This window comes from Agelaius tricolor, unplaced genomic scaffold (genome assembly GCF_023055355.1).
Source record: "Agelaius tricolor isolate 1412-34295 unplaced genomic scaffold, bAgeTri1.0.p SCAF_5, whole genome shotgun sequence".
Classification (NCBI taxonomy): Eukaryota; Metazoa; Chordata; class Aves; order Passeriformes; family Icteridae; genus Agelaius; species Agelaius tricolor.
In genome coordinates, this window is record NW_027269265.1 from 36854604 (window position 1) to 36881378 (window position 26775).

Consider the following 26775-nt stretch of genomic DNA (forward strand, 5'->3'; position numbering starts at 1 on the left):
TTATTTGAGCAGCCACTCATGAGCTCAAACTAAAGTACCTGAACTGTCAAAATGGGTATCATGACTGACTCCTTAATGCCTGCCAAGGACGATATCATTATATTTGTCAAAGTCCTCCCATGACTGCAAAGTTCTGGGCATTTCAGCAGCTTTGTAAATTCTGCAAGCTCTGAGGAACTCTGGTGCAGTTTCAGTTCTCAACTGTTGTTCCTTGTTGGAAATATTTTTGGCAGAATTAGATACTCTGTTTGATTTTGCCTCTGTACTTTTTCAGTGATGGTGAGCACCTGCTCCTTCCTAGTTTTACCAGCCTCATACTGGTTGGAAAACACATATTCCTGAGACAATGAAACAGGAATGTAAATGTCTTGTACGGCCTACTTTACCTTTTGTATGTCCCATCTCAGAATCTGTGATGCACCCTAAAATCTCAGGTGATCTGAAGGAAACCAGAAAAGGTAGCTTCTCAGCCACTGGCATGGTGCCTCATATGTTCACACTTGTTTTGTCCCAAGTGCCAGTTCTGGCCCTACTACTAGATTTTCTTCAAACAGAGGCATTTGACAGCCTTGACAGCTTGACAGCCCATGTCTGGGACAAGCTCTCTCCAGCTCCATGCCCTGCAGCACTTCCTGAGGAGAAAATTTCTGCAGAGAGAACCCTTGGGTAGGAGAGGTGACAGAGGCCTAGAGATTGGCCCATTGTTTCCCTTCCTTGTACAAAGTTGAGCTAGTGAACACATCTTTTGTGGGTAAAACACCTCTTTTTGTGTACTTTTGTTACTAATATTTGCGCGGTTACTGTGTGTTTCTTATCCCACTGTTTTTTGCTTTCAGTAAATTGTTATCTCAACCCATGAATCTCTCCTTTTGTTCCTCCCTTACCGGATGGGAGGGAGACGAGCGGCTGGCTTATCTAGAGTTTAATTTCTGGCTGGTGTTACACCACTACAGGGTGGTCCAGTCATTCCCTACCTCAGCTGGACACTGCTGTGTTAACTCTGCAGGGCCAGGTTCCTGCAGCAGAGGGTGCACCCATGAGGGTGGCCAATGTGAGAAGCTGCCAGAAGCTTCCCCCATCTCCAGCAGTCAATGCCAGCTGGCTCCAAGACTCACCCACCGCTGGCCAGGGCCGAGCCCATCAGCAGCAGTTGTACTGCCTCCAGGATAATATGTTTAAAAATGGGAAAAAACCTTGTGCAACATCAACTGAGAGGAGTGAAACCATGTGAGAAACAGACCTGCAGATATGAAGGTCAGTGAAGGAGGAGTTGCTCTAGACTTTGGAGCTGCGATTCCCCTCATGCCTGTGCTAAACAATTGCTAAATAACTATTTAACTGGTTGTTCAATGGCCATGGTGAGGCAGGCTGTCCCTCTCAGCCCTTGGTGGCCCATGGTGGAGCAGATATTCACCTGCAATCCCTGGAGAACCCCACATGGAGCAAGTGGGTGCCTGAAGGAGGATGTGACACTGTGGGAAGCCTGTGAAGGAGCAGGACCTGTGGGCCCATGGAAAAAGGAGTCCATACTGGAGCAGGTTTGCTGGCAGGGACCCACACTGGAAGGGTGTGTTTCTGTGGGACTGCACCCCAATGGAAAGGACCCACCCTGGAGCCGTTTGTGATGAATTGCTGCCTCTGGGAAGGACTCAGGTTGAGGAAGTTCATGGAGGACTGGTTTCTGTGGAAGAGACCCCACACTGGAGAAAGTGAAGCTGCTGGGGTGGAGGAAGTACTGAAAATCAGGAGTAAAATAAAGCCCAAGAAGAAGGGAGGGGTGGAGAAAAGGTGTCTTAAGTTTTATTTCTGATTATCCTATTCTGATTTGATTTGTAATAAAGTAGGCTGATTTCCCCAAGCTGAGTCTGTTTTGCCTTGATGATAATTGGTGAATGATCTCCCCCTGCCCTTAATTAAATCCATTTGCCTTTCATTAAGTTTTCCCTCCCCTGTCCAGCTGAAAAGGATGGGGTGCATGATAAAGTGAGTTTGGTGGGCACCCACTATCCAGCCAAGGTCAAACCACCACAGCTTCTCAGTGTTGCTTGGTTGTGTTTTGTTGAGGGTTTTGAGTTTTTTGGTTGTGGCATTTTAGGAGGATTTTTGTGTGCTTTTTTGGTTTTTGTGTTGTTTTGTGTGTGTTTTTGTGGAATTTTTTGGGGGGAGTGTGGGGCAGAAGGGTTTCCCTAAGGGGAAAACATATTTTTCTGTAGTCTGGGTATTAACAGGTGTTCCTGCCTTCTCATCATCTTCATGTCCTTCCTCTGGACTTGCTTCAACTGGTCCATAATTTTTCCAGTGCCAGGACTCCAGAGCTGGGCACAGCACTGTTGGTGGGGTCTCACCCCTCCAAGAGCAGAGTAGAAGGGCACAATCCCCTCCTTCAACCTGTTGGCCACACTTCTTTTGCATGTCTTTTATTGAAAGGTTGTTGAGGGTAGATTCCTAACCCTAAAATGGTTGCTTACTTAAGTAATTTTCATTCAGAAAAAAAGTTGTAAGGTCAGAAATGACTTTATTGCGTATGTTCCTGGCGTGTGAGGGTGGAAGGAGAAGACAGGTTGTGGCTGCTCTGAGCATACAGTATCACCTCCTGCAGCTCTGAAGAAGTGGTTTCATATCAGACATCTGGGCATGTTAGTAGCTGGACCCATACAATAGCTACCGATCTGCTCCTGCACAATTTTCTGTCAGAAATTTGAAGACTTTGGTGTCATTTTTACATCACAATTGGATGACTCTGCATTGTGTTTAAAATATCAAGATGTTAATATTTAAGATGAATCAATGTGTGCCTTGAAGTCTTGTGTTTGTGCAAGTCTTCTGAAAGCAGGAAAATTTATATCCCACTAACAAATATACAAATTAAATAGGGAAAACATCTACTAATAAGCAACTTCAGCCCCTCTATCTCCAAGAAAAGGAAAATAAATACAATTTGGTTGAAGAAAAGGCCTTCTAAAGTTATTTAATTTATGATACTTTTGTTTGCTGATTGTGGTGCTGTGTGCCTACATGTAGCTACTATTATCTTCTCTGGTTTGGTAATTGCTGAGGCTTCTAGAACATAGATATCCATGCATAAGTGCTGTGTGTTATCACACCCTTATCTTGAATTGCTGATAACTTTTGGCACCTTGGTGTGTACAGCCTTCCCCAAATACACACCTCTGGTATTTAGCTATCAAATAAACCCAGCAAACTCCCTCCCCTTTTCTTCTCATACTTTCCCTTCCATGCAATGAGGAAGGTGGGGCTCGGATATACCACTTGCTCCTCAGCAGGTGCCTCCTTAAATTTTGCAGAGGTAGTTTGTGAATCACAGCTGTTGCCTCTGACAGTGAAGTGACAATCCATCTCCAACCTGTATGCAGCTGGGAGCAGGATGGGCTCATACTGGAGTGCTCCTGAGGTAAGAGTGTGAAAGCTCTAGGAATTGAAGATGGCCTGAGGTGTGTTTGTGGCTGGGATTCTGGTCAGGAGAAGAGGACTTGTGAGCTTTTATTTCTAAGTTCATGCATGTATTTACTTATTTATGTAAGGATGACTTGTACCTTTGCTGGTATTAGTTGCCTCGTGGAAGGCAGTCTTGGTAGTGAAGTTCAGCCACAATGGGTGGTTGAAACGGAGGCTGGGAACCTTCTGAGTGCCTCACAGGAGCTTTCTGTGAATTTGGGACGAATCTGTGGTTTGACCCAAGCATTATGTAAGCTGTGCTCTTTCACAGTGCAGCATCTGCCAGCTGTGACTATAAAAATATATGGTGTCCAGGTAGCTGTGCTGGCAACCACCAGGTAGTGATGCACACAGGAAGGTCACTGCCTAAAACCAGTGATTAATAGTGATGGTCTTAGTTTCATATTTGTCCATGACTTATGCACAAAAAAATCTGGATCTGTCTCAGAAGTTGGGGCAGGGGTCTTTTTTTCTTTTGTTTGTTTATTTGTTTGATGGAACATAAGTGGAAGGGAAAACCCTAAAACTGACTGTTGGGTTCCAGTGAATGAACATACTCTGTCTCCTTCTCAGTTCTGAAATGAACCTTCAGTTTGCTATGAACAAGTTATTTGATTATTCTGTGCCCTGCTTCACTGGTTGTATAATGGAGATTATAGAGCTTCTCTCCATATACATGGATATGTGTTGAGATAAATGTGTATTGATGCTTGCAGATCTCAAATGGGGCATCCCCATGGCTTAAGAAATAACACACGAACGTCTAACCAATCTAGTCAAAGAAACACTAAGCATCTACAAATTCATATTTTTAAACAGAACTTGGCAATGGTCTTTGTGTGGAAAGTATGCATAGAAAGCAAGGAAAGAGACTGTCCTTTCTGCTCTTCACCTTTCCCTTAACCACTGAAACAGCATCAAGAATAAAAGTAGAGACTTTTTAGAGATAGGGGAGTGAGAGGAGACTTTTTCTACCCAGAACCTAAACCCATACAGATTACATTAAAGCATGCCCTTATCTTTTGGAGTTAGACATAAAAACATACCAAGGTCAGCTTATCATAATTTGAGAGTGATGGGAGAATTTGTAACTTCTCACCTGGATCAATTCCTAACTGGACAAAAAGAGAGGAGTGACATAACTCCCTTAAAGAATTTGGTGGAGTCATTTTGCTTGTAGAGAATGGGAGAGGAACTAGGTAATGCTTTCAGTGAAGCAATAGCTAAAGTTTCAGGTATTAAAATCTGCAAGAATTTACAATTATTTTGAATCAGGTCTGTTACTTGCCTTTCCTTCTGCACTTGACATTTCAGCTAATGATCCTTCTGCAAATATCCAGCATCTGGTTTGATTGGGGAAGTCTTGTTAACATCTCTTCCAAAGCTGTTTTCTTGCATCTACTTTTTTCATGTTGTGCTGCATTGTGTTAATGGTGCCTCACTCACTAGACAGTGCCACAAAAAAAAAATTATTTCTTCTGTCAATGACATATATACAGTGTGTTAGTCCTTCAAAATTTTTCCATTTCTTAAACTCTATGTAGATGTGATTTTAACTTCCAAAGTAGTGCAAGCAGTTCATTGTCCAATTTTGCTGTATGGCTTTGAAAATTGCAACAGGAATTTGTGGGAGAGCATCTTTTATGAAGCATAAACAATTTAATGTTAATGCAGGTAATAAACTTTTTCATTTTTCTGCAGAGTGATGAATGCCCCTGCTGTTCATTCTTTGTGAAAATCATAAGAATGAAAAATCTGAGAAAGGCAGATCTGTGTAAGTATTGCAGTCTTTCTTTGCACTTTTTAGTGGTTTGGTTCTGAAAGCAGAGAATGTGTGCTTGCTACTGGCATTGTAACTAGTATCTGTGTATGAAGTGACACCATGGTTTCAAATATTGATGAATATTTGAATTTGGACTATGCTTTGAATACATTTTTATATAAACAATACATTTTGGTTTATAGCATGTTACTATTATTAATGGAAATAACAAATGTCTACTGTGGTGTACTGTAAAGTACCTTAACTGCTAACAAGCTTCAGAGCCAGATTGATGAACAAATTCAGGTATTAATTCTCAGTTGCAGTTTTTGAATTTCTTTCTGCTTTAAAGAAAATAAAAGGTAGAAGGAGCACTATATGTTTTATTGTCAAACAGCTTCTTTTTCTGTCAAAATTTCACTGAAATGTATTCGAATTAGATTTTTCAGGATAAACAAATACCACTGAAATGTTTCTGAGGACTTGGAATGGGTAAAAGGGGGAGTGAAGAGAGAAAAATACCAGCTGTTCCTCAGGTAGTAGAAAGAAAGGTCAATATCTCAAATATCTGACTCAGAAATAAGTCAGGAACAAAATTGAAAGGAAGTGAATATAAATCTTTGTGTATCAAATAAGACCAAGTGAACACAGCAACTGTATTTGCCTCTATGGAGATTCCTATTCAATTCTTGGTTTTCTGCCATTGTGTCTAGCACAGGGATATTGCCTTTTTTTTTTGAAAACAGCAATACTTTAGAAAAAAGTGAAAGGATGTTTCAATTTCCTCCTTGTCATTTCTATCTCAGCTGAACAGTTTTCTGGCATGTTACCACTCCAAGGGAATTTCTAAGCTGCCCTGACAGGCAATAGCATCAAGACAACCACCTGCAGAGCTGATAACCAAATGTGTACATCTTGCCTTAAAATCACGGATGTTTCTCTCTTTCTCAGCACTTCAAAATGTTTTGAAATGATGATCTTTACATTCTTACAGACAACAGAACTTCCAGAAATCCATAGCTATTTATCTTAGCGGCTTATCTTTTATTAGGATTTATCCTATATCTTCATTTTGAGCAGATGATTGATTACCTGACTTCAGGTTTGAAGCTATAACACTGGAGATTTGCTTCCAAAGCCAGATGTGGAAGAAGGTCTTTGATACAAAGAGGCAGAAGAAGCAGTGCTAGGTGACAGGGTCTTAGAGGAGCTGCTTCATTCACTCCCCATGCCAGTTGCTTTTTTTATTGTGTGCAAGAGAGCATCGCATTTTATTTACCCTCTGAGAATCAGGACCAAGTTACCAGTGTCACAGCAGAGAGTCAGTGAGTTTTTATCTCCCCTGTGTACATACACTATCTCAGAGCAAATAATTTTGTTAGTAGAGCCATGCCACATGGTGTGATACACACAGCACAAGAAATGAGACTGTTAAAAAGTATTATATTGAATAAGAAAACCAGTGTGAGAGTGTAATACACTTCTTTATGTTGCTTACATTTATTTGTTTTAATTACTATTTCTGTACAACTTAAAGTTGTTAAGAGAGACAGAGATGAGGACAGAGAGTTGAAAGATGGCACACAAACAATTCCAGCTGCAAAGAGCCATTGGTGCTCTGTTGGAGTCAGAATCTGGTTTTGGAAGACTGCCTGTCAAGCACGAGTACACTTTGCTTTCCTTCAGCTGTGGTATTGCACACCTAATTGGCCCTTTTTGTGCAGAGGGACTGCTACCCACAGTGTCCGTGTCTTCTTGCACATGGACATACAACATAGGACTTATTTTTTATTATGGTTAGCTGTGGCAATCAGATATAATCTTTTCCCTGTGTATCAGACAAAAGGTTGTGTTTGCGCATGGTGTAAGTGTAATAACAAGGATTAGGCTACTAACACGCATTAAAGTCTGTTAGGAATAAGGTTTACTTATGAACCAGAAGGAATGGCTCGCTAATTATGAAGGTTATCTGGTAACTATGATCTAAGTAGTATGAAGACATAGCTGTTGCAACTTCTAGGCATGTTTGAGTTTGGCTAAATTTTCCTAGTGAAAATTTAAAAGAACAGTGATACCAGACCAGTCCAAAGTCTCATTTGAACTGAGAACATGTCCCCAGAACTGGCCTACAATAAATGCTTTGGGGTACGGCAAACACTGAACCATGCTTTTTCCTGCCCCACTTTTTCAAAAGGTTTGTGGTTCTTGAGGTCTGTGGCTGGGAGATCTGGCTTCTGAGTCAACAGTAGTGTTTGCATTTAATTGTCATACCCCAGATTATTCGCTTCTGGAGGCCATTAAGGGATCTTATTTTGATACTTGTCATTTCACTTTGCTATGGACACAGATACTTATTTTCAGTTTCACAGGAAAACACCATTCCCAGTTTCAGGATGTTATTCTTTGGGGAGGTTTATATGATTATATTGCTAACTAAATAGTTACAGACATTTCTTTTTTTTCTTTGCCTTGCATGGGCAGCAGAAATGCCTGCATGAGAAAACCTGGTCCTTTTCAAGCTGGTGTGAAAAGGCCTTTTTTGCATATTAGATATTTCAGCTCTTACAACAAGACAACCGCCTCCTTGTATTTATCTCAAGAATTGCAGAATGCTAATCATTATATGACTGCTTTAAAACTGAGACAGCTTTGTGGCTCTCAAAAATCTTCATAAATACATCCAGCATTTCTGCAAAATCTGCCTGGAGGGTGCAATTTCTTTGCAACTGTCAAACAGGGCTTACCTGTGGCACCAGAAAAATGGGGAGTCACTGACAGCATCAGGAGCAAAAGTCACAAGCTGAGGTGCCTGGGCTCTCCATGCTCTTGTTTTCCAAAAGCTTGTACACCAGAGAAGATCACTGGAAGAGGGCACAGTTTTTCTGTTCACATCCCACATTTATTTCACAGAAGCCAGCTTTATGCCGGGCTCTGCAGTTCCACCATTTAACCATGGCACAGTTAATCTCTGGAGAGACTTGTTTGCCAGCCAAGTACCACTGCATTTCACTCTATATGCTGCTTATAACAAGAGATGGATGTGTGTTGTGTAGATTCCCCAGAGCAGATCTTGTTTTCAGCCTGGCTGCCCAGACCTGCCTTGTTGTGTACAGTCCCACTGGAGCACACCCAGCACTCACTGATCCCAGAGGCTGCCACCATTGCAGTCACAGCAGGCCATGGGCTGGCACAGCTGGCAAATCTGGTTTTTCATGGCCCTTTTCTCAGTGGCTGGGTTCACTGATCTTCCGGGAGATAAAATATCTTCTACACTGTAAATTGGCATCTATGGAAGAGAAACCTGTTTGCTTCATGGGCTACAAGTGAAATATAAACTTAACATTTTCTACATATATGTATTTAACAGAAATACTCCATTCAGAAAACAAAAAAAGTCTTTAGAATTGGTGGCACATACTAATTAGTATTTCAAAAAGTCCAAGGCTACAAAAAGTTTTTCCTGGAAGAGTCTACAGCTACTTTTTTTTGTTTGTTTTCTTTAGTATGAAAAGATAATCAGCATTCTCAATCGATAAAGCTTTAGGCTCCTCTTTAGCTATAGTACTAAATCTGGGCCTTATTAAGTCTGAGCCTGTTGCTATGTAATTTCATAGCAAGCTCACAATGCTACCCTACCTATTGATTTTAAAAGTTGCAAGGTAGTAGTACCAATGTTTTTCCTTATATCACCAAAAGCCCGTGTAGCACCATCAAAACAACAAAACCCCTCTCAATGCCATGTTCTCCAGAGGAAACAAGTGTGTGTGGAAAGGACTGATTGAAGATATCGTGCTGTGTATATTTCCTTTTACTTTACCTCTGACTGTACCACTGGTGTGAGAAGGTAGCAGCAGTCTTTGTGCAAAGAGGGCAGTCAGGCAATGTGGTCAGTGCCAACAGGCAGCTGCCTGGGCTGGCCAGTGCTAATGGCACACTCACTTTAGGGTAAAATTGCTTCCTGTGGTCATTGATGTTTGCAATGGTTAAGAATAATCCTGGGATGTGATCCTTTTAAAAAGAGTGTTAGTGTCTTTTCAGGGCACCTCATTTAGGTTCCTGATGCCACTGCCTCCTCAGACAGGCTGCTTTTGCATCAATGGAGAGGGAAGCCTAAAAGAGCCCAAAGACAAATGCTTGGCAAGAAGAATCTGCACAAGGACAGAGAAGTCGTTATGTGGATAACTGCCAGGTTGCAACAAATCCTGTAAACAGGGATTTCCTAACTGGTTAGGAAACTGAAACAGGCATAAAAACAGCCAGTAATCACAAAGAAGATCCTCCCTGTGATGTCATATCCCGGAGCAGGGCTTTTTTACTGTAATTGTAAGCTGCTAGATCAAGTTCAAGAACTTATTGCACAACTACTGAGGTACCTGTTGAAATGGAGGCCTGGTCTTGATTGATGTTTGTAATAAAGTCATAACCACAGTTAATAATAGGAGTACCAACTGAATGGATAATCTCAGTGTATTACATGAATCAGTTTCATAGCTGCATTTTTTTCTGTTCCTTTCTATTCAGTCTTCTTTTTGGTTTCATCAGCTCATGTGACCCAAGCCTGCTCATGCTCTTGCTGAGTTCATTGTTAATAAACACATATATAAACCTAGTTTCCCTCAGGTTACCTGTTTTGTATTCTCTAATCTAGAAGATTAATTCCTTTTTCTTTCCTTTTTTTCAAGTCTTTGGTGGCCATGATGGAATGTAGTGTATATTGTACTATATACAATTTTACTGTATTGTATTAATGGTAAATAGTGTGGAGACAAAAAGTATTCTCTGTGCCTTGATAGCAGCACAAGCTGCCACTAAAAAGGACAGTGCTATTTACAATCAAGGAGATCCTTACTTGCTCTGCACATCTCCTTACAGCTGTGGAAATAATTGCATCTCTTCTGCTAGGTATCAATGGGTTGTATGTAGGTGTACATGCATCTTCTTACAGCCATGCTGGCTTCTGTGTGTTTCTGTGTGCAAGAATAGAAAACTGTTCTGCTGGTCAAAGGTATTGTGTGTGATGCTCCTTCATATCTTCCTTTAGATTCTTAGTGTAGTCTTACAGCAGAAGAGTTTCTCAAAGCAACTCAAGAGCCAGGTCTTCAGCAAGGACACCAGAAGCCTCATAGAGGAAGTTGAACTGATTTACTGACTGAGACACTGGTGAAAGTAAAGAACCTTAGGTAAATGGTATGCTCATCTATGTCTCAAAAGGAAAGGTGAGATCAGCTACTGTGCTCTAATACTGTACCAGTGCAGGTGGCATTGCATCTCCTGTCCTTCCTTGAAGAGGTATGAACTTTAAGGACTGTGATGGTACTATGTGGTCCTAGTAGGCTTCATTATCATCTTGTTTAGTGGGGGCTTCTAGTTAACGAGTGGTTGAGACAGCTTTCAAAATATTTTAAAATATTTTAAAATGTCAAAACCAGTTTTAAAACAGGTTTGAAAAGGGTGGAGGCAATGGAAATGAACAAGGGAGAAGCAGAAGCTTAGGTGGAGAAGCGAGGCTGGAATGAGTAGGTGGTGATGGCAGCAATGCAGAACCACATGGTGCTTTGAGAGGTCACAGGTCCATGTGGTGATTCAAGATCCTTCATTCTTCCTCTGCCATTTGGCTTTCAGAGTTAAAAGGCAGTGGCAGACTCTGCTCAGGAAGTACCTTTCTAGTTTGCACTCAGAAAACAGATAATTACGAAGCGTGTTCTTTGATTCCTGAATAAGATTTCTGTTTACACATTTACTTGGGCTGAGCTGAGTAACACCTTCTCACCATTTAAGAAAATGAGCTGAGCATTGCCTTTTCCCATACCTACAGTCTCCCACATCTTCTTTGAAATTATTATACCTTGGAATTTTTGATCATCCTTGATAAGGACCATATTTTACTCTATATCCTGCTTACTGTTGCACAGTTGTGTGTTGAGTCTAGGACCAAAGTATACTTAGCTTGGCACTAAACATTAACCACAAACTGGATATCAATAAACCTGTGTTGACAGTACTATTACTTCCTATTTGGACATTCAAAGACTTCATAAGAAACAGATATTGATAATTAAATTATTCAATTATTATAACAGATAATTCATAAATAACAGAAGGTTGATAATAAAGGTTTACTCATTATAGGAATTGCTTCAGGATTTTTTGGGGTATTTGTTTGATGGATGGGCTGTTGTGGTTTAGAAATGTACTTCCCAATTTAGTGCTCCCACTAAGACTCTTCCTACAAAGTGCCACTTGCTTCTCCTGCTGGGTGGGCTGGAGAAGAGACTTGGAGTCCAAGAAAGGTAAAGATTATGGGTTGAGATAAGAACAATTTACTGGAAACAGCAATAATATAAGAAAGGAAGCAGTAACAGCGACTATATTAATGAATAGACTCCCTTCCCCCATCTCCGGGCAATAATCTCTGTGTCCTGGCCATACCCCCTCTTGGCTACTGCAAAAATTAACCCTGCTCTGGCTGGAACAAGAACACAGGGCAAATGTACAGCTTCTCAAGTTTGATATTTTATTATGAAAAATACATTTTTGTTCATTGAATCCCAATAGATTTTTTCCACCTCAGTACTTGTCTTGGTGGTTCCCATTTCATCAAAAACAGCAGCATCTGCAGTTCATCCAGTTATGTATTATGCAGTGTGACTGATATCTGTCATTAGGGATTCATTCTTTCTCTGCCCTCTGAGCAGAGACACATTTTGTTTTATGCATGTCTCTCTCTTAGCCTCGTTACCAATGGACATAGATGAACACTGCTGAAGTGACTGGTACAATAAAGGCACAATGCAATAAGGCCTGTGGTACATCTTGGTCACTGTTGAGGTTTTGAACACCTGGAGTAGTGCCAGGGAAAGCCCTGCCCATAGGCAAGATTCTCAGAGCTTGAGGTCCTTCATCAGTGATGCCCTATGGAGCTCTGGGCAACCTTTTTGCTGAATGGAAGACACTGATTACCTTGTAGATAAGGACCAAGAACCCAGATGTGATTTGCTATTATGTGGGAGGCCAATGCAAAGTAGAGAGGCTAGATTTGATATGGCTGTGATTGTTTGCACTGTTGAGAAGATACATGAGAATGTCCCCATGGGACTATAGCTCCTCTCTTGGGCACTTTCTATGACTGTACCCTCAGCAGGAGACAATAAAGTATTGCTGCAGTAAGTAGCCAGTGAAGGTTAAAAGTAAGATTCACTCCCAAATTTTGGTGCTATTGGTTGCATCATATTCTGCAGTTAAATTGACAGTAGTCCTCAATATTTTCCTGACAAAAGTGCTCATCTTTTCTTACTTGTTTAGGATCAATCTTGACCAAGAATGCCTTGTCAGAGGCATTTCTGAGTCAAAATAATGATGCTTAAGGAAACAAAAAGTATTAGCTAAACTTTTAAAACAATTTTGTTTCTATTCCCTTATTGAGTGAACACAATTCTTGTGAACACTTTCTGAAGAAAGAAAATTTGTGAATGTTGATTTGGTGGTTCAGCTCTTTCTGGTATTGATTTTGTCCCCACTCGTGTTTTCTTTGAAATCCAAAGCATTTGTGCTTGCAGCCTGTTTCCAAATCTGTTTCTATGATGTTTTCTTCTGAAAATGGTTTCTTTAGATGCTCTAACTACCCTCTGTATCTGCGTTGATGTCTGACCAAGACTTAGTTTTGGCTAGTTTATTTTTAAAAGGAAATGAAAGAACCTTCTTAAAAATCTTAGCTAGCGATAGAGCTGAGATTGCACCACATTATCACCTTAAGATGGTCTCAGGTGGAACAAAGAAAAACTGACTGGTAATACCTCTTTTCCAAAAATACACAACATTTTGGGTCTTACTGGCTGATTATCTGAGGGTGGAAACAGTGAAAGAGTGGCAATACTTTTAAAAAGTCTGAAAAGGGAATGCCTACAGAAATGCATGATTTGTAGTTAAGCTGTGCATGGGCTTCTCTGCATTATGTTGTGTTGCTTTTTGTGTTGTTTCATTTTGATGATTGTATTGTGATGGTACCTGGAGACTCTATGTATGGATTTAGGCCTTGTTCCTCAGACAGTGTACCTTTTTAGAATGAAAAGAGGGCAACTCTTCCAAGGAACTTACAGTCTTATTCCATATGTGTCAAAGAAGGAGGTTTGAAGTTGTTTTGGAGACAGCACCCAGCTATCTGGTAATTGATCCCTTGGGCTGGTATACCGTATAAAGTTGTCCTATTGCTTCTTTCCCTGGTAGTCAACCCTGGCAGGGAAATGGCTTAGCTGTTTTCCGTGGACTATAATTGGCCTGACATGATTATCCTGTTTTCTGCCTTCCAGCAAAAACATGGAATTACATGGCAGCATTTCTATATGACACCTTATAGGTTCACCTGGGCTGGTCCTCATCTCTTGAAGCAGGATGAAATTTAGCTTGTCTGTCACAGTTTCATACATGTCTGAGTACTAGAACAGTCTGAAGTGAGTTACCTAAAAAATTCATAAAATCTCTCTTGCTGGAGTTAATCCTCTAAGAGCTGGAGCAGTATTCTAATTTTTGCCTCTGTTCACACAGACACAGATCATCCTCTTTGTATCAATTATTTGGACATTACAGAACTGATTATTTGACAACATTTTTGTTGCTGTTTAATTAGCAAACTCAAGTCTTTCAGTTTTTTCTCATATGCCAGGCTGCCTAACTCAATCCTCTTCAATTTGTGTATGTTTAATAGCTGGTAAGAGTTAAAGCATTTTATAGTGGAGAGAGGAAAAGAGTGGAAGAGAGTACAACATGGAAGACACTGAGCAAGCATCCACATGTTCTTCTCCAGGGCTAAAAGTGTATGCAAAAGCATCTCAGTGCTAAATCTCATCACCTGCACTTACATTTAACATTGTGTATTTGGGATCTGGTCCAAAATGTAGTTAAATTTGTGTTGTTTATGTAAGTTGCCAGATGCATCCTGCAACATTTTAGTTCTGGGGTATAATTTGTTATTCTTTGTGCAGTGTCCTTCCTTTGATTGCTTGCTTTCAGAGTCAAATATCTGTCTCCATCTACATTCTTGTCTTAGGCTATGTTGAGACTGAGACCTCACTGGTTGCTAACCTACTTGGTATTAAATGTGGATCATCAGATTGTGGGACTCTGTTTTTGCTCTTATTAAGTGTGAGCAGCCTTGCTAAAGACTGAACTAGCCTCTCGGGTTGGTATAGGTCTGTTGTGTTCAGAGAGGATAAAGAACCTACCACAGCTCTATCTAGATTCAAGAGTGTAAGTCATAAGTTTATCACTTCTTTGATACTCTGAAAATAATGAATGTCTTTCCTCTAAACCAGGAGTCATAGCTTGTGTGTACAACAAAGAGGTATCCCAGACCATAAATGAACAAATTCTCTAAAACACGCATACATCATTAGTGCATAACTTGCAGTTGCTGAAGAAACAGCCTGCTCCTCTGGACCACTAACTAGGCGAAGTTCTTTTTCAAATGTTAAAAATCAATGAAGGAGTTTTTGAAAATAGTGTGTGGGAGACAGCTAAACAAATAATTTCATTACCAATAAATTATTATCAACAGATGTATTGCATATATTCTGCATTTTAAAATTACAAATGCAGATGTCTCTTATTATTTTGTATAATATTAGGATATTTTTAAACATTATTGCAATGTTAAAGTAATTTCTTACCTACTATGGACAGTAAGGGTGTAACAATCAAGTGCATGCTGAAAAACTCGAAGATGTTTCATGTTCAGACAGTATCAGAAGACTTAAAAGATAAATCATACATACCCTGATTGCACAAGTTGATTTAAGTAACACCTATTCATTGCAGCATGGCTCACCCCACAAGTTAAAAGAAAATGTGGAAGGCGACCCAAGAGATTGGTAGAGAAAGAATAATATAATTACTGATCAGACTCTTCCTGGGTGCATCCAAGCAGATTACAAAAGTGGAAAGAATACTTATCACTGTGTTATTAGTGGGGAAATGTAGATGGAGAAGCAAGATAAATTTAAATGAAACCAATTGCCCAGAGTGACTTAGCAATCTGTGACAGGGCTGGGAATGGAACCAACCTGTTATGAGACTTTTTCCAGCAGGTTACCCAATGGTCATGCTGCCTCTCAGCATGTCTGTATGTACAGTACCAAACTGTGTGTTACTATACCCAAATCTGAGCTATACTGTGAATACACAAGTTTTTAGAGCTGGAGACATTGGAGACAGCTTTAGTTGCCCAGAGAATAAAGGAAATGTCAATTCCCTTGAAAGGAATTGCTCAAAATGGGAGGGCTGGAAAGAGTGGATGACAGCGTAGAGAGACTGAGTCCCAGCATTCTTCACTGCATTGTCAGGGTCTCAGTTCATTACCACAGGTTCACAAGGCAACTGTTTTACACTCTTAGAAGCAAATGCCCTGCATTGCTCCCTGCTAAAAATCAATTATCTCCTTAGCGGTATCAAAGGCATTCCTAACCACCACCAAATTCTCCACATATATCAGACTGACACACAAAGGGAACGTTAGTTGCACAGATACCTGAGTACCCAACTCACCTCTCACCTGAGAACTCTGGCAACCCACAGGAGACAATTCATTCACACCATGTAGCAGTGCCCAGCACTCTGGGCAGCCTGGTCTAGTGGGAGGTGCCCCTTCCCACAGCAGGGGGGCTGGAACTAGGTGGTCTTTAATATCCCATCCAACTCAGGCCATTCTATGATTCTGTGCCCACCCAGACAGGTCTGGAGACAAAACAAACCCAAAGCAACTGCTGTGTATTAAGATTCAATTCCATATTTGTAGCTCACTGTGCAACCTTCTGTGACATTACCACCTTTGTCAGAAATTAGAATTTTCTTCTCTATCAGGCCTCAGAGTTTAAATCACAGTAATATAAAAGTGCACTGCTATTTTTGCATATTGATTTTCATGGTGAAGGTATGTGATCACCTGTTGGGTGAGACAGCTCATTACATGGACTGGATTACAGATATGTGAGGGCAACAGACCAGATGGGAAAGGTGGTTAAGAAAGTATTTTGCTCTTGTAAAAAGGTGCTCTTAAAATGTGTAGGCAATTTTCTTCTCCATCACAGAAATCTCTTCATTTACAACCAACAGGGCACATATCAATAATGGGTTTGTTAAGTCAAACTAGCTCTGTGTGCTCTTTTCTTGCCAGTTGCATGTATTGCAGCAGTTTCTTTAAATCACCCTTCATGACCTGAGCTCCCACTTGCAGGTGGTAACAAATAGTCTTGAATGGTTTTGAATAAAAAGCTGTCAGAAAAATTATTGAAACACATCCTTTTTGCAATTTGCTGTATACATGCAATGCTATAAAGCTATGCTTTAAGATATTTGTAGTAATTTGTTAGTTACAACATACCTTTTTCAAATACAGTTAGCCAAACTGATTGCTACATAAGCCTGTCCTTGCCCACTGCTTCCCCGGAGATTGTCCGGACCAAAACCATTAAGAACTGCAAAGATCCAGTGTGGAATGAAACATTTTGCTTCAGGATCCAGAGCCAAGTAAAGGTAAGATGCAGAGTACATTTTTTTTTCTTTTGGGGCAGAGATATCATAGTGTGATCAATATGTACAGCAAAATAAAACCAGAACTAAATATGTGTGAAGGACTACAAGGATGCTAGTAGGGGGATGTGGAATAAAATGTAGCAGCAAAATTAAATTTAATTTTCTGATATGTAAAAATTAACCAAGATACTTCATAACCATTCCTATGGTGTTCTATCACTTTTCACTTTTTCTTTTCCATTTTTAATCATGTCTTTTCACTAATAAATGTGAAAATGTCAGAGTAAATTGAATAGTGTAAAAGATATGTATATGCTAGGTAGTGAAAGCATCACAGGGCGGTACTTTTTTATTATTCCTTTGTAATGACCAGAAATAAAAAAAAAAAAGTCACAAACCAACCATTGAAGTTTGCAAAAGAGAGCTTGATGAACTTTTATCATAATGATAAATATTAAAGCTTAAGAAGATTTGCAAGTCCCACTGTCTTTTCCCTCCAAAAGGCAGCATCAACATCAGGGTCTAGGAGTCCACAAAGATCAGTGGTAGGCTAAGCAAACCAAGCTTGTTTCACACCAGGGGCAATCAATCTCTGCTTTACAGTTTGCACTGTTCATTTCCTAGTGCTGGGGCCAGATCAGGACTCTCCGAAGAGGCAAATCAGCAGGCCAGTCCCTTGGCTCTCTCAAGAATTGATAAAATCCTCCAAAGGAACATTTGGAATAGCTCAATGTGTTCCTACACCACAGGATCTCCAGTGAACAATCCCTCTAGCCTTTGACTGCAGAAGTTGGCCATGATGCATGTTCTCAGGCTTTCTTCCACAGTTAGGTGGTACTGGCTCTGTTTGGTAACTTTCACCTTTCACATCTGCCCATCTGTGGCCTACAGCCAGTGCTTTCCCTGTAAACTTAAAAAAATTCCAGCTTCTTTCAAAATTCCAGTGAGGCACAATTGCATGAAGCCCTGCAGGGTTTTTAGGGAGGTGAAAGGCAAGGGACAAACATTGCAGCATGGGAACAAACACCCACTGATCTGCAACTCTTGCACAGGAGCACCTGCTCTTCCTGAAAGATTTTTCAAAACTGCAATACCACACAGAACAGCTAAAAAAATACCTTGGCCATGGAAGCTGCTTGAACTAGCTCTTCAGAAGTAGTGCTTGGGAAGACCTTATGTTTAATTTCAGTAAATTTGCAGCAGGAGACATGTGGCATTAGCTGGAGTAGTTTTCAGTGTGTGGCAACAGCAGCATGGTGTGGTGGCTGTGGCTTGAGCGTAGGCTGCAAAAATGTATCCTGGGGATCTGAGACAACCAAAGCTTAGCAGTTAAGATAAGGCTCTTGCAGGTTTCTCTGTACATGCTGCAATTCCTGTGCTCATTATCCTCTGAGCAGACCAGTTTGCTGATCCAGTTATTTTCTTCTTTCCTGCCTTGTGTTTTGCTGAGGTATTCATCTTCCTAAATTATGGTAGCCAGAGCTCAGTAAAACCATATAATACTGTCACTGTGGAAGAAAAGAGACAGGGCATGGTTTGGGCAGGTTTGTGCTGGTTTTTCCCAGGAACAGCAGTGTTTTGATGAGTGTCTGACAAACAGTTGGCTAGAAAGGGTTTCCCAGGCTTGTGCTAAAGGCACAATTCCCACAGCTCCAGGAGGGTGACCCTTCCCAGAGCTGGTGGCACGCAGCCTGCCAAGGGCTGTCTCTGTTCATTACCTGGCTCCCAGTGATGCTGCCCTCATATTCTCTGTCAGGAGAATTAGAAAGAGTGAACTGCCCAGACACCCCTGGCTGCTTCCCATACAGCATGCTAGGGGCATGGCTAGAGATCTCCCTTGGCCAGCCAGCACCCTGTGCATGCCTCTCCTGGCCAGCTGGGAGTAGCTGGGACTGCAAATCAGTTGGTCACTCAGAAAATAAGTCAGGCATTTAAGCCAGATAAGGATATCCCATTGCAGTATCACAGCTAGGAAAACTGATCTGGTTTTCAGTGCAAGCCTGCTTTCTATTAACTGCAGACTATTGCTTTTAGGCATATCCTCTCCATCATTTTCTGTAATCCTTTATAGGCTATTTATGGCTGGCCTATAAACCAAGGTGCTGTGGCTGCTTGTCTCTGCCTCTTGACAGTATGTTTCTATTAGCAAGTGTCATGGACAGGGCTGACCTCAGTGCAATACTTTTATATAGGTGGCCTTAAAGGTCAACAGCATTTCTGTCTTCTGACAGTAAATTGCAAACTCAAGGTTATTTGCCATCTCTCCCTTGGTGGTTTCTTGCAGGTTTCTTTCAGTGTTATTTGTCTAGTCAATCACTTATTACAGTTAGGTATGGACCATTCTGAGATAAATTATGAACTTCTAAGACAACAAAGTTCACATGCTCACTCTCTTTTATCCATGTGTTTGTGTGTGAGACTATGAACCCAATTGTGTGTCTTTAATAAACATCAAGCCTCTTAGCAAGTTAAATCTGATGCATAAGTAAGAATCTGAGATAAGCGCTCCCTGTAATTTGCATGAAAATGAGCTGCTGAATATATTGAGGGAGGCCTGAATTATTGCCCCACTGAGTTAAGGCTCAGCACCTGGGAGGCATCTCTGAACCAGCCCATGTTGAGCTACTAATCAGGCACAGGAGGGGCTGTTACCCTCTCCTCTGCATCCAAACAGGCTGGTGACAGAGTAGGGAGAGGAGGAGATTTATACAGTGGTATTTGTGCAATTTAACAGAAGCATATTGCTTTCTGTAGATTCCATGGTAATTATCTGCATGTGATCTGTTTAATAATTTACAGGATAAAATTATGCAACTATGAAGTAATTATATAGTACATTCTTAATGTATTTTATTTGCTGCTTATATCCAAGGATTTTTAATCTACCAATAACAACAAAGTCCTGACAACTAGCTGGTTTCCTACAATTCAGGAAAAAGTGGTGACCTCAAACCAAATTGGAGGCCAAACATGGTTTTCAATATTCCGTGATTCTACTAGCTTTTGTTGTTTAAATTACTCTGCAGGAAAACTAAACAACAAACCTGACTCTGTGTTAGGTTCAGAATATCTTTCTTCATCTCTGTGTGGATGCAAAGGTTCTGCATGCTCTCTCGCTTCTCCCCATGCTTACCCTGTTTTCCTTAACACGCTGAGCACATCAGCATCATTTTGTGTCTCTGTAAGGTCTCAACAAAGGATCCTAATTATGAACCTCTGTTCACAGAATATTCTTGAGATGAAAGTCTATGATGAAAATGTAGTCACTAAAGATGACCTCCTCTTCACTGTTCTCTTTGATGTTGCTAAAATCCAGCTTGGAGAAACAGTTCACTTGACATTTCAGCTAAATCCCAAGGTGAGTGATAAAACTGCCTTGGTCACAGGAAGAAAATACATTTTTTTGATATTACCTCATGAATAAATTCTTTTAAAGCAATTGTAGGTAGGAGAGTTTGTTGCCTCTTGGTATGCACTTCATATACCCTGTGAAGAACCTTCCAAACCTCAATCAGCAAAGTAGACAAGGGCATGATCCCGAAGGCTTTTGCTAGCTCATCAAACCACTTAGCAGATGTTGTTTTCTGACACCAGAGTTGCCTTTTTTCCCCCTCTTTCTGGACTCTGTTGCTCAAACAGGTTTTGTTGGAAATACAAAACTTCATCACCATTGCACAAAGTTTCTTTGTTAGAATTTCTTTTCCTGGCACAAGCACTTGTGAATTTGGGCATACTCTGGCACAGATGATGCAGTATCCCTTAAAAACTGATTCCTTGCCCTGTTATTCTTTTGAATATACCTGAAAATAATCCAAAGGTCCATACTGAGGCGCTAAAACCAGCTGATGGCCAGTTGCTCAAGCAATTTCATTGTTTCAGTGTGCCTGAACACTTACATGATGACTTCAACATGGGATGTGGGTATTCAATTTAGATACTTCCACAGATTTGCTATTTCACTGACTTTTCTTATACGGTACATATAGGTATTCAGCTGCACAGTGATTTTGGCAGGCATTCTGCCTTAACTTCTCTGGGCACTGGTCAATGTGTTGTCTGTGTTATAGGAGTCCTTTTGATCAGAAGAATTGCAAATGCCCTCTTCTATTCAGCAGTATCCCTCTTCAGATAACATTACACAGAGGTTAAAAGCCAGGCCTTCGGACAGTTTTAAGCCAACAGTTACTGCTGCAGAACTGCCTGCCCTTCTACTCTGCCTCACCACCAAAAAGAATAGGCAGTTTGGCCTGAGGACTGTTGGTTAACAAAGGAGGGAGAACACTTTCAAAATCACTCTAACTCAAATACTTTCACTCCTCACACCCTATCCTGGATCAGGAAGGAAATTTGATTTGATTGAAGAACTCTTTCAGGAGCCAGAATAATAATTGACAGCCATAGCTAATGAGAAAGAAAATGAATTCAGATGCTTATAATAAATTATTTTTTTGCAGACGCAGGAGATGCTAGAGGTTGAGTTTACATCGGAGAGCATGTGAGTAACATCCACGGGGAAATGCCCCTTTGGAAGCAGTAAAACATACGGTAGCATTTAGTATTATAAAGTTTAAAATACTCAGCATGGCTGGTGTTGATGAAGTTAGTTGCATATTGGCTAAAACTCTGTATTCCTTATCTACCAAGAATTATCCTAATTATTAATTTATCCTATTACTCGCTGAATGAGGGAGGATAATAAGAATTGCAGTCATCATACTTATTACAACTATTCTTTACCATTATGGTTTTAAAAAAGGGAAAACCACCTTTCAGATGTGTCCCTAAATTAAAAATCAGTGACATGTTTGAGATCATGCTGGGCAAGACAAACTTCAAGAAGGTATCATTCCTTGATGTTCATTTAAGGATGTATTTAGGTGTTACTACTTCTGATTGCATTTTTTCTTCTCTTTCAGTCCAGTCCCTCCTGAAAAGCTTGTGACTAATGGTGTATTAGTGGTAATTTTAAACTATTGCTGTTCTGTCTTTGTTTTCATAATAGTGATAGGAATGGTGAATCTGGCAGGTGCCCCAACACCTCACTGCAGGCAGGGCTGAAGGGGAGGGAGATGGGGGTCAAACACAGGTAGCCATCCTGTTGTGCTGCTCCCTGTGGGAGGATGTGTTAGGAAAGAATGTGCACACTCATTTGGGTTACTCAGAGACCTGTTCACCACCACAGGCTGATATCAAGCCTATTGACAAAGCCTGAAGTGGTCTTTCACTGACTCAGTGCTAGTCTATCATTCCTTTGGGAAACTTCTTTTGTGACTCCCTTATGGCCATCCTGTTCTCCCCACTTCCACAGGATGATATGGAAGTTGCTTTCTCAGCTGCCCTTAACTCAGTACTTAGAGGAGGTAGCACTTGACTGTCCAGCTTCACCAAAGCAGGGAAGCAAGGACATCCCTGTGATTTGGCCAACCCATCAGTTTACTCTCAGGAGGTCTCAGCTCACTCCCATTTGCCCCCCTGTTATTTCTTTTCTCTTCCCAGTCCTGTCCAAAACCACCACACCAATTTTTCTTTCAGTTGAAACCTGTCATATTTTCAGAGGGACAAAGTCTTACTCCTATCAGCCTAACAAAGAGAGGGTGGACTGTTTTCCTGACCCCAGGGACTCAGGTGACCACAGAGAGATAGCAATGAAGTGACCCAGATTTGGCATGTTTTATATACTTTAATCTGTCATTTTTTTATCCCTGCTACAGTCTCGTGAAATTTCCTGCTTGGAAGTCCTAGTGGACAGCAAATGGACAAAAAAAGAACCTTCAGGTTAGACTTCAAACTAGAAGCAAAACCCCCTTATTTTAGGTTAACTGACTTATCTTGGTTGGTTGGTTGCTTTGGGGGCTTTTGTTTGTTTGTTTTTGTTGTTTTTTTTTCTTTCAATTATTTTTTGGTTTTACTTTGTTTAGTTTGTTTGGGTTTTTTTTTGTTTGGATTTTTGTCTGTGTGTATTGGGTTTTTTGGTTGGTTGTTGTTTGTTTTTTCATTTTCTTATCTGGTAATTTTTATACTTTGTTCTTACAATTTGAGCACAGGAACTGGATAGTTAGGAGTGCATATGCAGGTTCACAGATCCAACAGTTATAGTCTGTGCTAACTAACTATAAAAACTGGAATTTGAAATTAAAGGAATTAATCTTATAAATGCTGTAAAGTAGAAGAAAATACATATTTCTATTTCAACTTAGGTTTTATCCAATTTGCCTGTATGTCTGAGTTTTTAAAACACCTACTGCAGCTTTATAAGCTTTTTGGTTTTTTGTGGTTTGTTTTTGATTGTTGATTGCTTGTTTGCTTTTATTCTCTTACTTCTTGTACTCTTCCCTTGCTGGATAAATAGAGTTTGGAAGCTTTTAAGCATTGTTGAAGGTTCTGAAAGACCATTTAATGTTCCATTTCTGGGATCATAGTCATTAACTTCTTTGTATATTTTTCATGTTTGGATTTTTTTTTCAGAAAAAGACTTCTTGTTTTCAGTGAAGGGATCATATGAGAAAAGCCAGACCCTGTCGCTGGGCTCTTTCTGGCAACCTCTGAAGCCCCTGAACTTCCATTACATCAAGTACAGACTGTCAGAGCTGTGCATGGCTCTAGCAGAGAAGAAACCTCATTTCTGCTCGGTATGTCATCATTAGCTTGAGCAAGCACAGTAAACTCATGGTTTTCTACACTTACTGAGGCAAATGGAAGGAGTTTGTATATTTAATAAAGAAGTTCTTTCATGAACTTCAGCTCTGAAACAGCATTGTAACCCCTAAGATATACAAATATTAGATGTCAACTTGAAAACTGCTGGACAGGGACCCCATTTGAAAAAAGTGTTTTTGTATAGTTTATACATTAAATATTTCTCTACATTATTATTTATTTTTCAGTGTACTTCAGGTGAAGACAAAAAAGACTGCCATGCATCGCTCACTATTCCTCTGGATTCACTTCCATTCAGTGAGAAAGTGGCAGTAGCAAAGGTGATTGATACCAACTTCTTAGAATAAATGTTAAGCTATAGACCAAAGATCAATGGGCATGAGTTAATTAGATCAGTGTAGGAAGGTAGGGATTTAGATATGTAACTGTTAGTGCCCTTAGCTTCCTAACAACTCCTAACACTGTGGATCTGTACATTTTCATATGAACCTAGCAGAACAAAAAAATTACAGCCAAACACATGACAAAGGAATTTCTGTGACCACCTCAGGCACTAATGCAGATCAGAGCAAATGCAAAGGATGAGACAGGATGGAGCACACTGGCAGAGCTGGTGTTGGTTTTTACTGTGTACTGCTCTCTTTATCTTTAGTATAAAACAATATAAGGAAAATAAAGTGGACTTGGAGAAATTTTAAGATTTTGATGGATTTTCTGATTATTATGGCTTTCTGGCTCAATGTGGCTTTTAGAAAAAGAGAAGGGCTTCAGAGCTGATGGTAAAGAAAGAACGTAAAATGATCTCCAGTGTTTATATTGTGTTTTGTTTTTTTTTCCTAGGATGAGACAATCAATTTACATGTGAAGTCAAATGACTGGTAAGCAATTCTATCCTAGGGTTTTGTGATTGTGAAAAAAAAATATGCTTTTTTCCCTCCTAGCCTATTTCTGTAACTAAGGGAAAGTATTTAGTCAATGATTATATTTCCTTATTCACCTATGTTCATTACCCATGTCCAGAAGGTAGTTAACTGTACTAGGTGAAATTTCCTGTTATGCTGCTATACAGAAGTTCAGTTTAGATGGGGAGAATAATGTTTTCTGGTTGCAACATATGTAGAGCTATATATTTAGAAAAAGTTACCTTTCCTTTCCTTGCTTGTAAAAAATACAAAGTACTTATATTTATAAAATCTGGCAGTCCTGAGGCAAGAAATCCTAAATATTCCACTGTTTATACTATCATATATGGATTGCAGTATTTATCTTAGACACTTCCCGAAAAACAGTGTAGAAATAAGGAATAATTTCTTTCTGTCAGATTTTGCTACATTGCAGTTCATCAGCCCTTTCTCTACCTTATTTATACCATCTGTGTTGTGCTTTTGTGGGGCCCAGTAGCAGCTTTTCTAAGCCTCATAATAAAGTTGCAACTTGTAAGAAAGCATCCAGGTATTAATTTTAAGTGATTGTGCACACCCTATTTAACCCTGGACTTTGCTTCAGGTCCAGAAACTTAGATGTTCGCTTAGAGTTCGATCTATGTACAGAGGAGAAAAATTTTCTGCTGAAAAGGAAGAAGTTTGTGGCTTCTGCTCTGAAAAAAGCACTACATTTAGAACAAGACCTAGAAGATCATGAGGTATGGGGAGCACCCCAGGGACTGTAACATGCTATGTAACAGGAAAATGTTATGCTCATAGCCTTTTGCATATTGTTCCTTAACTAGCCCTGATACATTCACTACACCATGTAAAGCATTGAGGAATGCTTTTCTACATTTTCTATTTTAGATGAAGAGCCAGTATCAAACCCTCTTGATACACATTTTTCCTGAAAACATAATGCCATAAATCAGAATTTTTTCTCTATTTCTTTTTCATCTGTGCATTATAGACCTGGATAGTCTGACTGTTTTAGCTGATCGGTCAGTCACCAAGACCTCATAATGTATTTTATCAGATTTTTGGAGGGAGAAAATCTAACAGTTAAAGTGATGCATAATACCCGCTGATGAGAAGTGTCTTATTTTATCTTCTCTCCTCTGGTGCTCATAATTTCAGCTGTAGTTCCTCAAATAGAACAAAGACATTCAGCATTTTTTCTCTAATCTGCTTGTCTGAGCTAGGGTTTGTATTTGTTCATGTCAATGCTAGTGTGAGGATGGGTGGTACTTTAGGGAAGGAGCATGGTCTGTGATCAGGAACTTGAGAAATGAAGAAGCAACTTGAGAGCTGGTTAATTTTTTTCACCTGTGTTTTCTCCTTTGTCTAGGACAGCTGGACCAAAGTCATATTAGGTAATATATGACAGCATGGTTTTAGACATTATAAATTATGTCCCTGCTCAGAAACTGAACATATTACTACATTGTTTCTCATTGGCACAATAGTGAGAAAACCCAGGCAGTTTCTTAAGTATAAGAATTTTTAGGAGAAGTACTTCAGATTTTCCAGCAAGGGAATGTTTCCTTATAGTCAGGAAAATCCAAATCAGAATACTTTGCTTTGACCTGAAATGTTCAATTTGAATCAGGAAACTGTTGAGTATTTCTTTGATGTAACTGCCTGGAAATGTGTGTGGAAAATGTCAATGGGCTCCTCTTCTCTCAGTGGGTTTCTTAGAGAAATTTGTCTTCCTGTAACACGATTTAGATTTCCATACAATTAGGTTTCATCACTGCAATTATATTCTCTAGGTACTTTGTATGAAATGTAATCTAGCTATTATGCTTGACTTACAGAGAGGATAAGCTCTGCTTGTTATCAAAATAGACCTCTCAAGAGAAGATGTTTTGCTAAGGAAAATGCAGTCTAATATTGAAATGCCTTGAAAAAATAAGCTTTGATAAGCCAGTGTGTAAAAATTTACAATCAAAAATTATTATTTTGTTCAAAATCCTCAAATCTGTTTTGTTTTGTTTTTTTCCTCTGCAAAATACACCGTTTTCTTTTTTTCATCCCTGCTTGGGGAAATGGTGAAATGTTGGAATTTTTTGTGGGACTGGCATGCTACATTTCACTTAGCTCTGATCACTTCTGCTGGTAAACAAAGTGTTGCTTACCACTGTTGTGTTGATGATTAAACAGGTACCAGTTGTAGCAGTGATGACAACAGGAGGTGGCACCCGGGCACTGACATCTCTGTTAGGCAACCTGTTGGGTCTTCAAAAGCTGGGTCTCTTGGATGCTATTTCATTCATCACTGGGTCATCTGGTTCAACATGGTAAGGAGATCCTGAATGAAGACATCACTCATCACCTCTCCAGTTTGCTGTGAGATATTTATTCTCTTCATTTTTGTAAAGAAAGGCAGTCTCAAGCTTTTTTTATTGCTGTATTAGGAGCACATTGCCCAAGCCAGTGAATGGCCTAGGT

The 26775-nt window shown here is 40.0% G+C and overlaps 1 protein-coding gene across 1 annotated transcript in view; it reads left to right on the top strand.

Moving 5' to 3' along the window:
• Positions 1-3385: 3385 nt before the first annotated feature.
• LOC139590130 (cytosolic phospholipase A2 epsilon-like) overlaps positions 3386-26775 on the top strand; it is a 32236-nt gene continuing 8846 nt past the window's right edge. The window contains exons 1-12 of the mRNA XM_071427307.1: positions 3386-3412; positions 5158-5230; positions 16605-16741; positions 19968-20099; positions 21196-21236; positions 21658-21700; positions 22453-22516; positions 23207-23370; positions 23626-23718; positions 24239-24276; positions 24905-25040; positions 26488-26624. Of these exons, the coding sequence (XP_071283408.1) occupies positions 3386-3412; positions 5158-5230; positions 16605-16741; positions 19968-20099; positions 21196-21236; positions 21658-21700; positions 22453-22516; positions 23207-23370; positions 23626-23718; positions 24239-24276; positions 24905-25040; positions 26488-26624 (1085 nt within the window). The remainder of the gene's footprint in view (positions 3413-5157; positions 5231-16604; positions 16742-19967; positions 20100-21195; positions 21237-21657; positions 21701-22452; positions 22517-23206; positions 23371-23625; positions 23719-24238; positions 24277-24904; positions 25041-26487; positions 26625-26775) is intronic.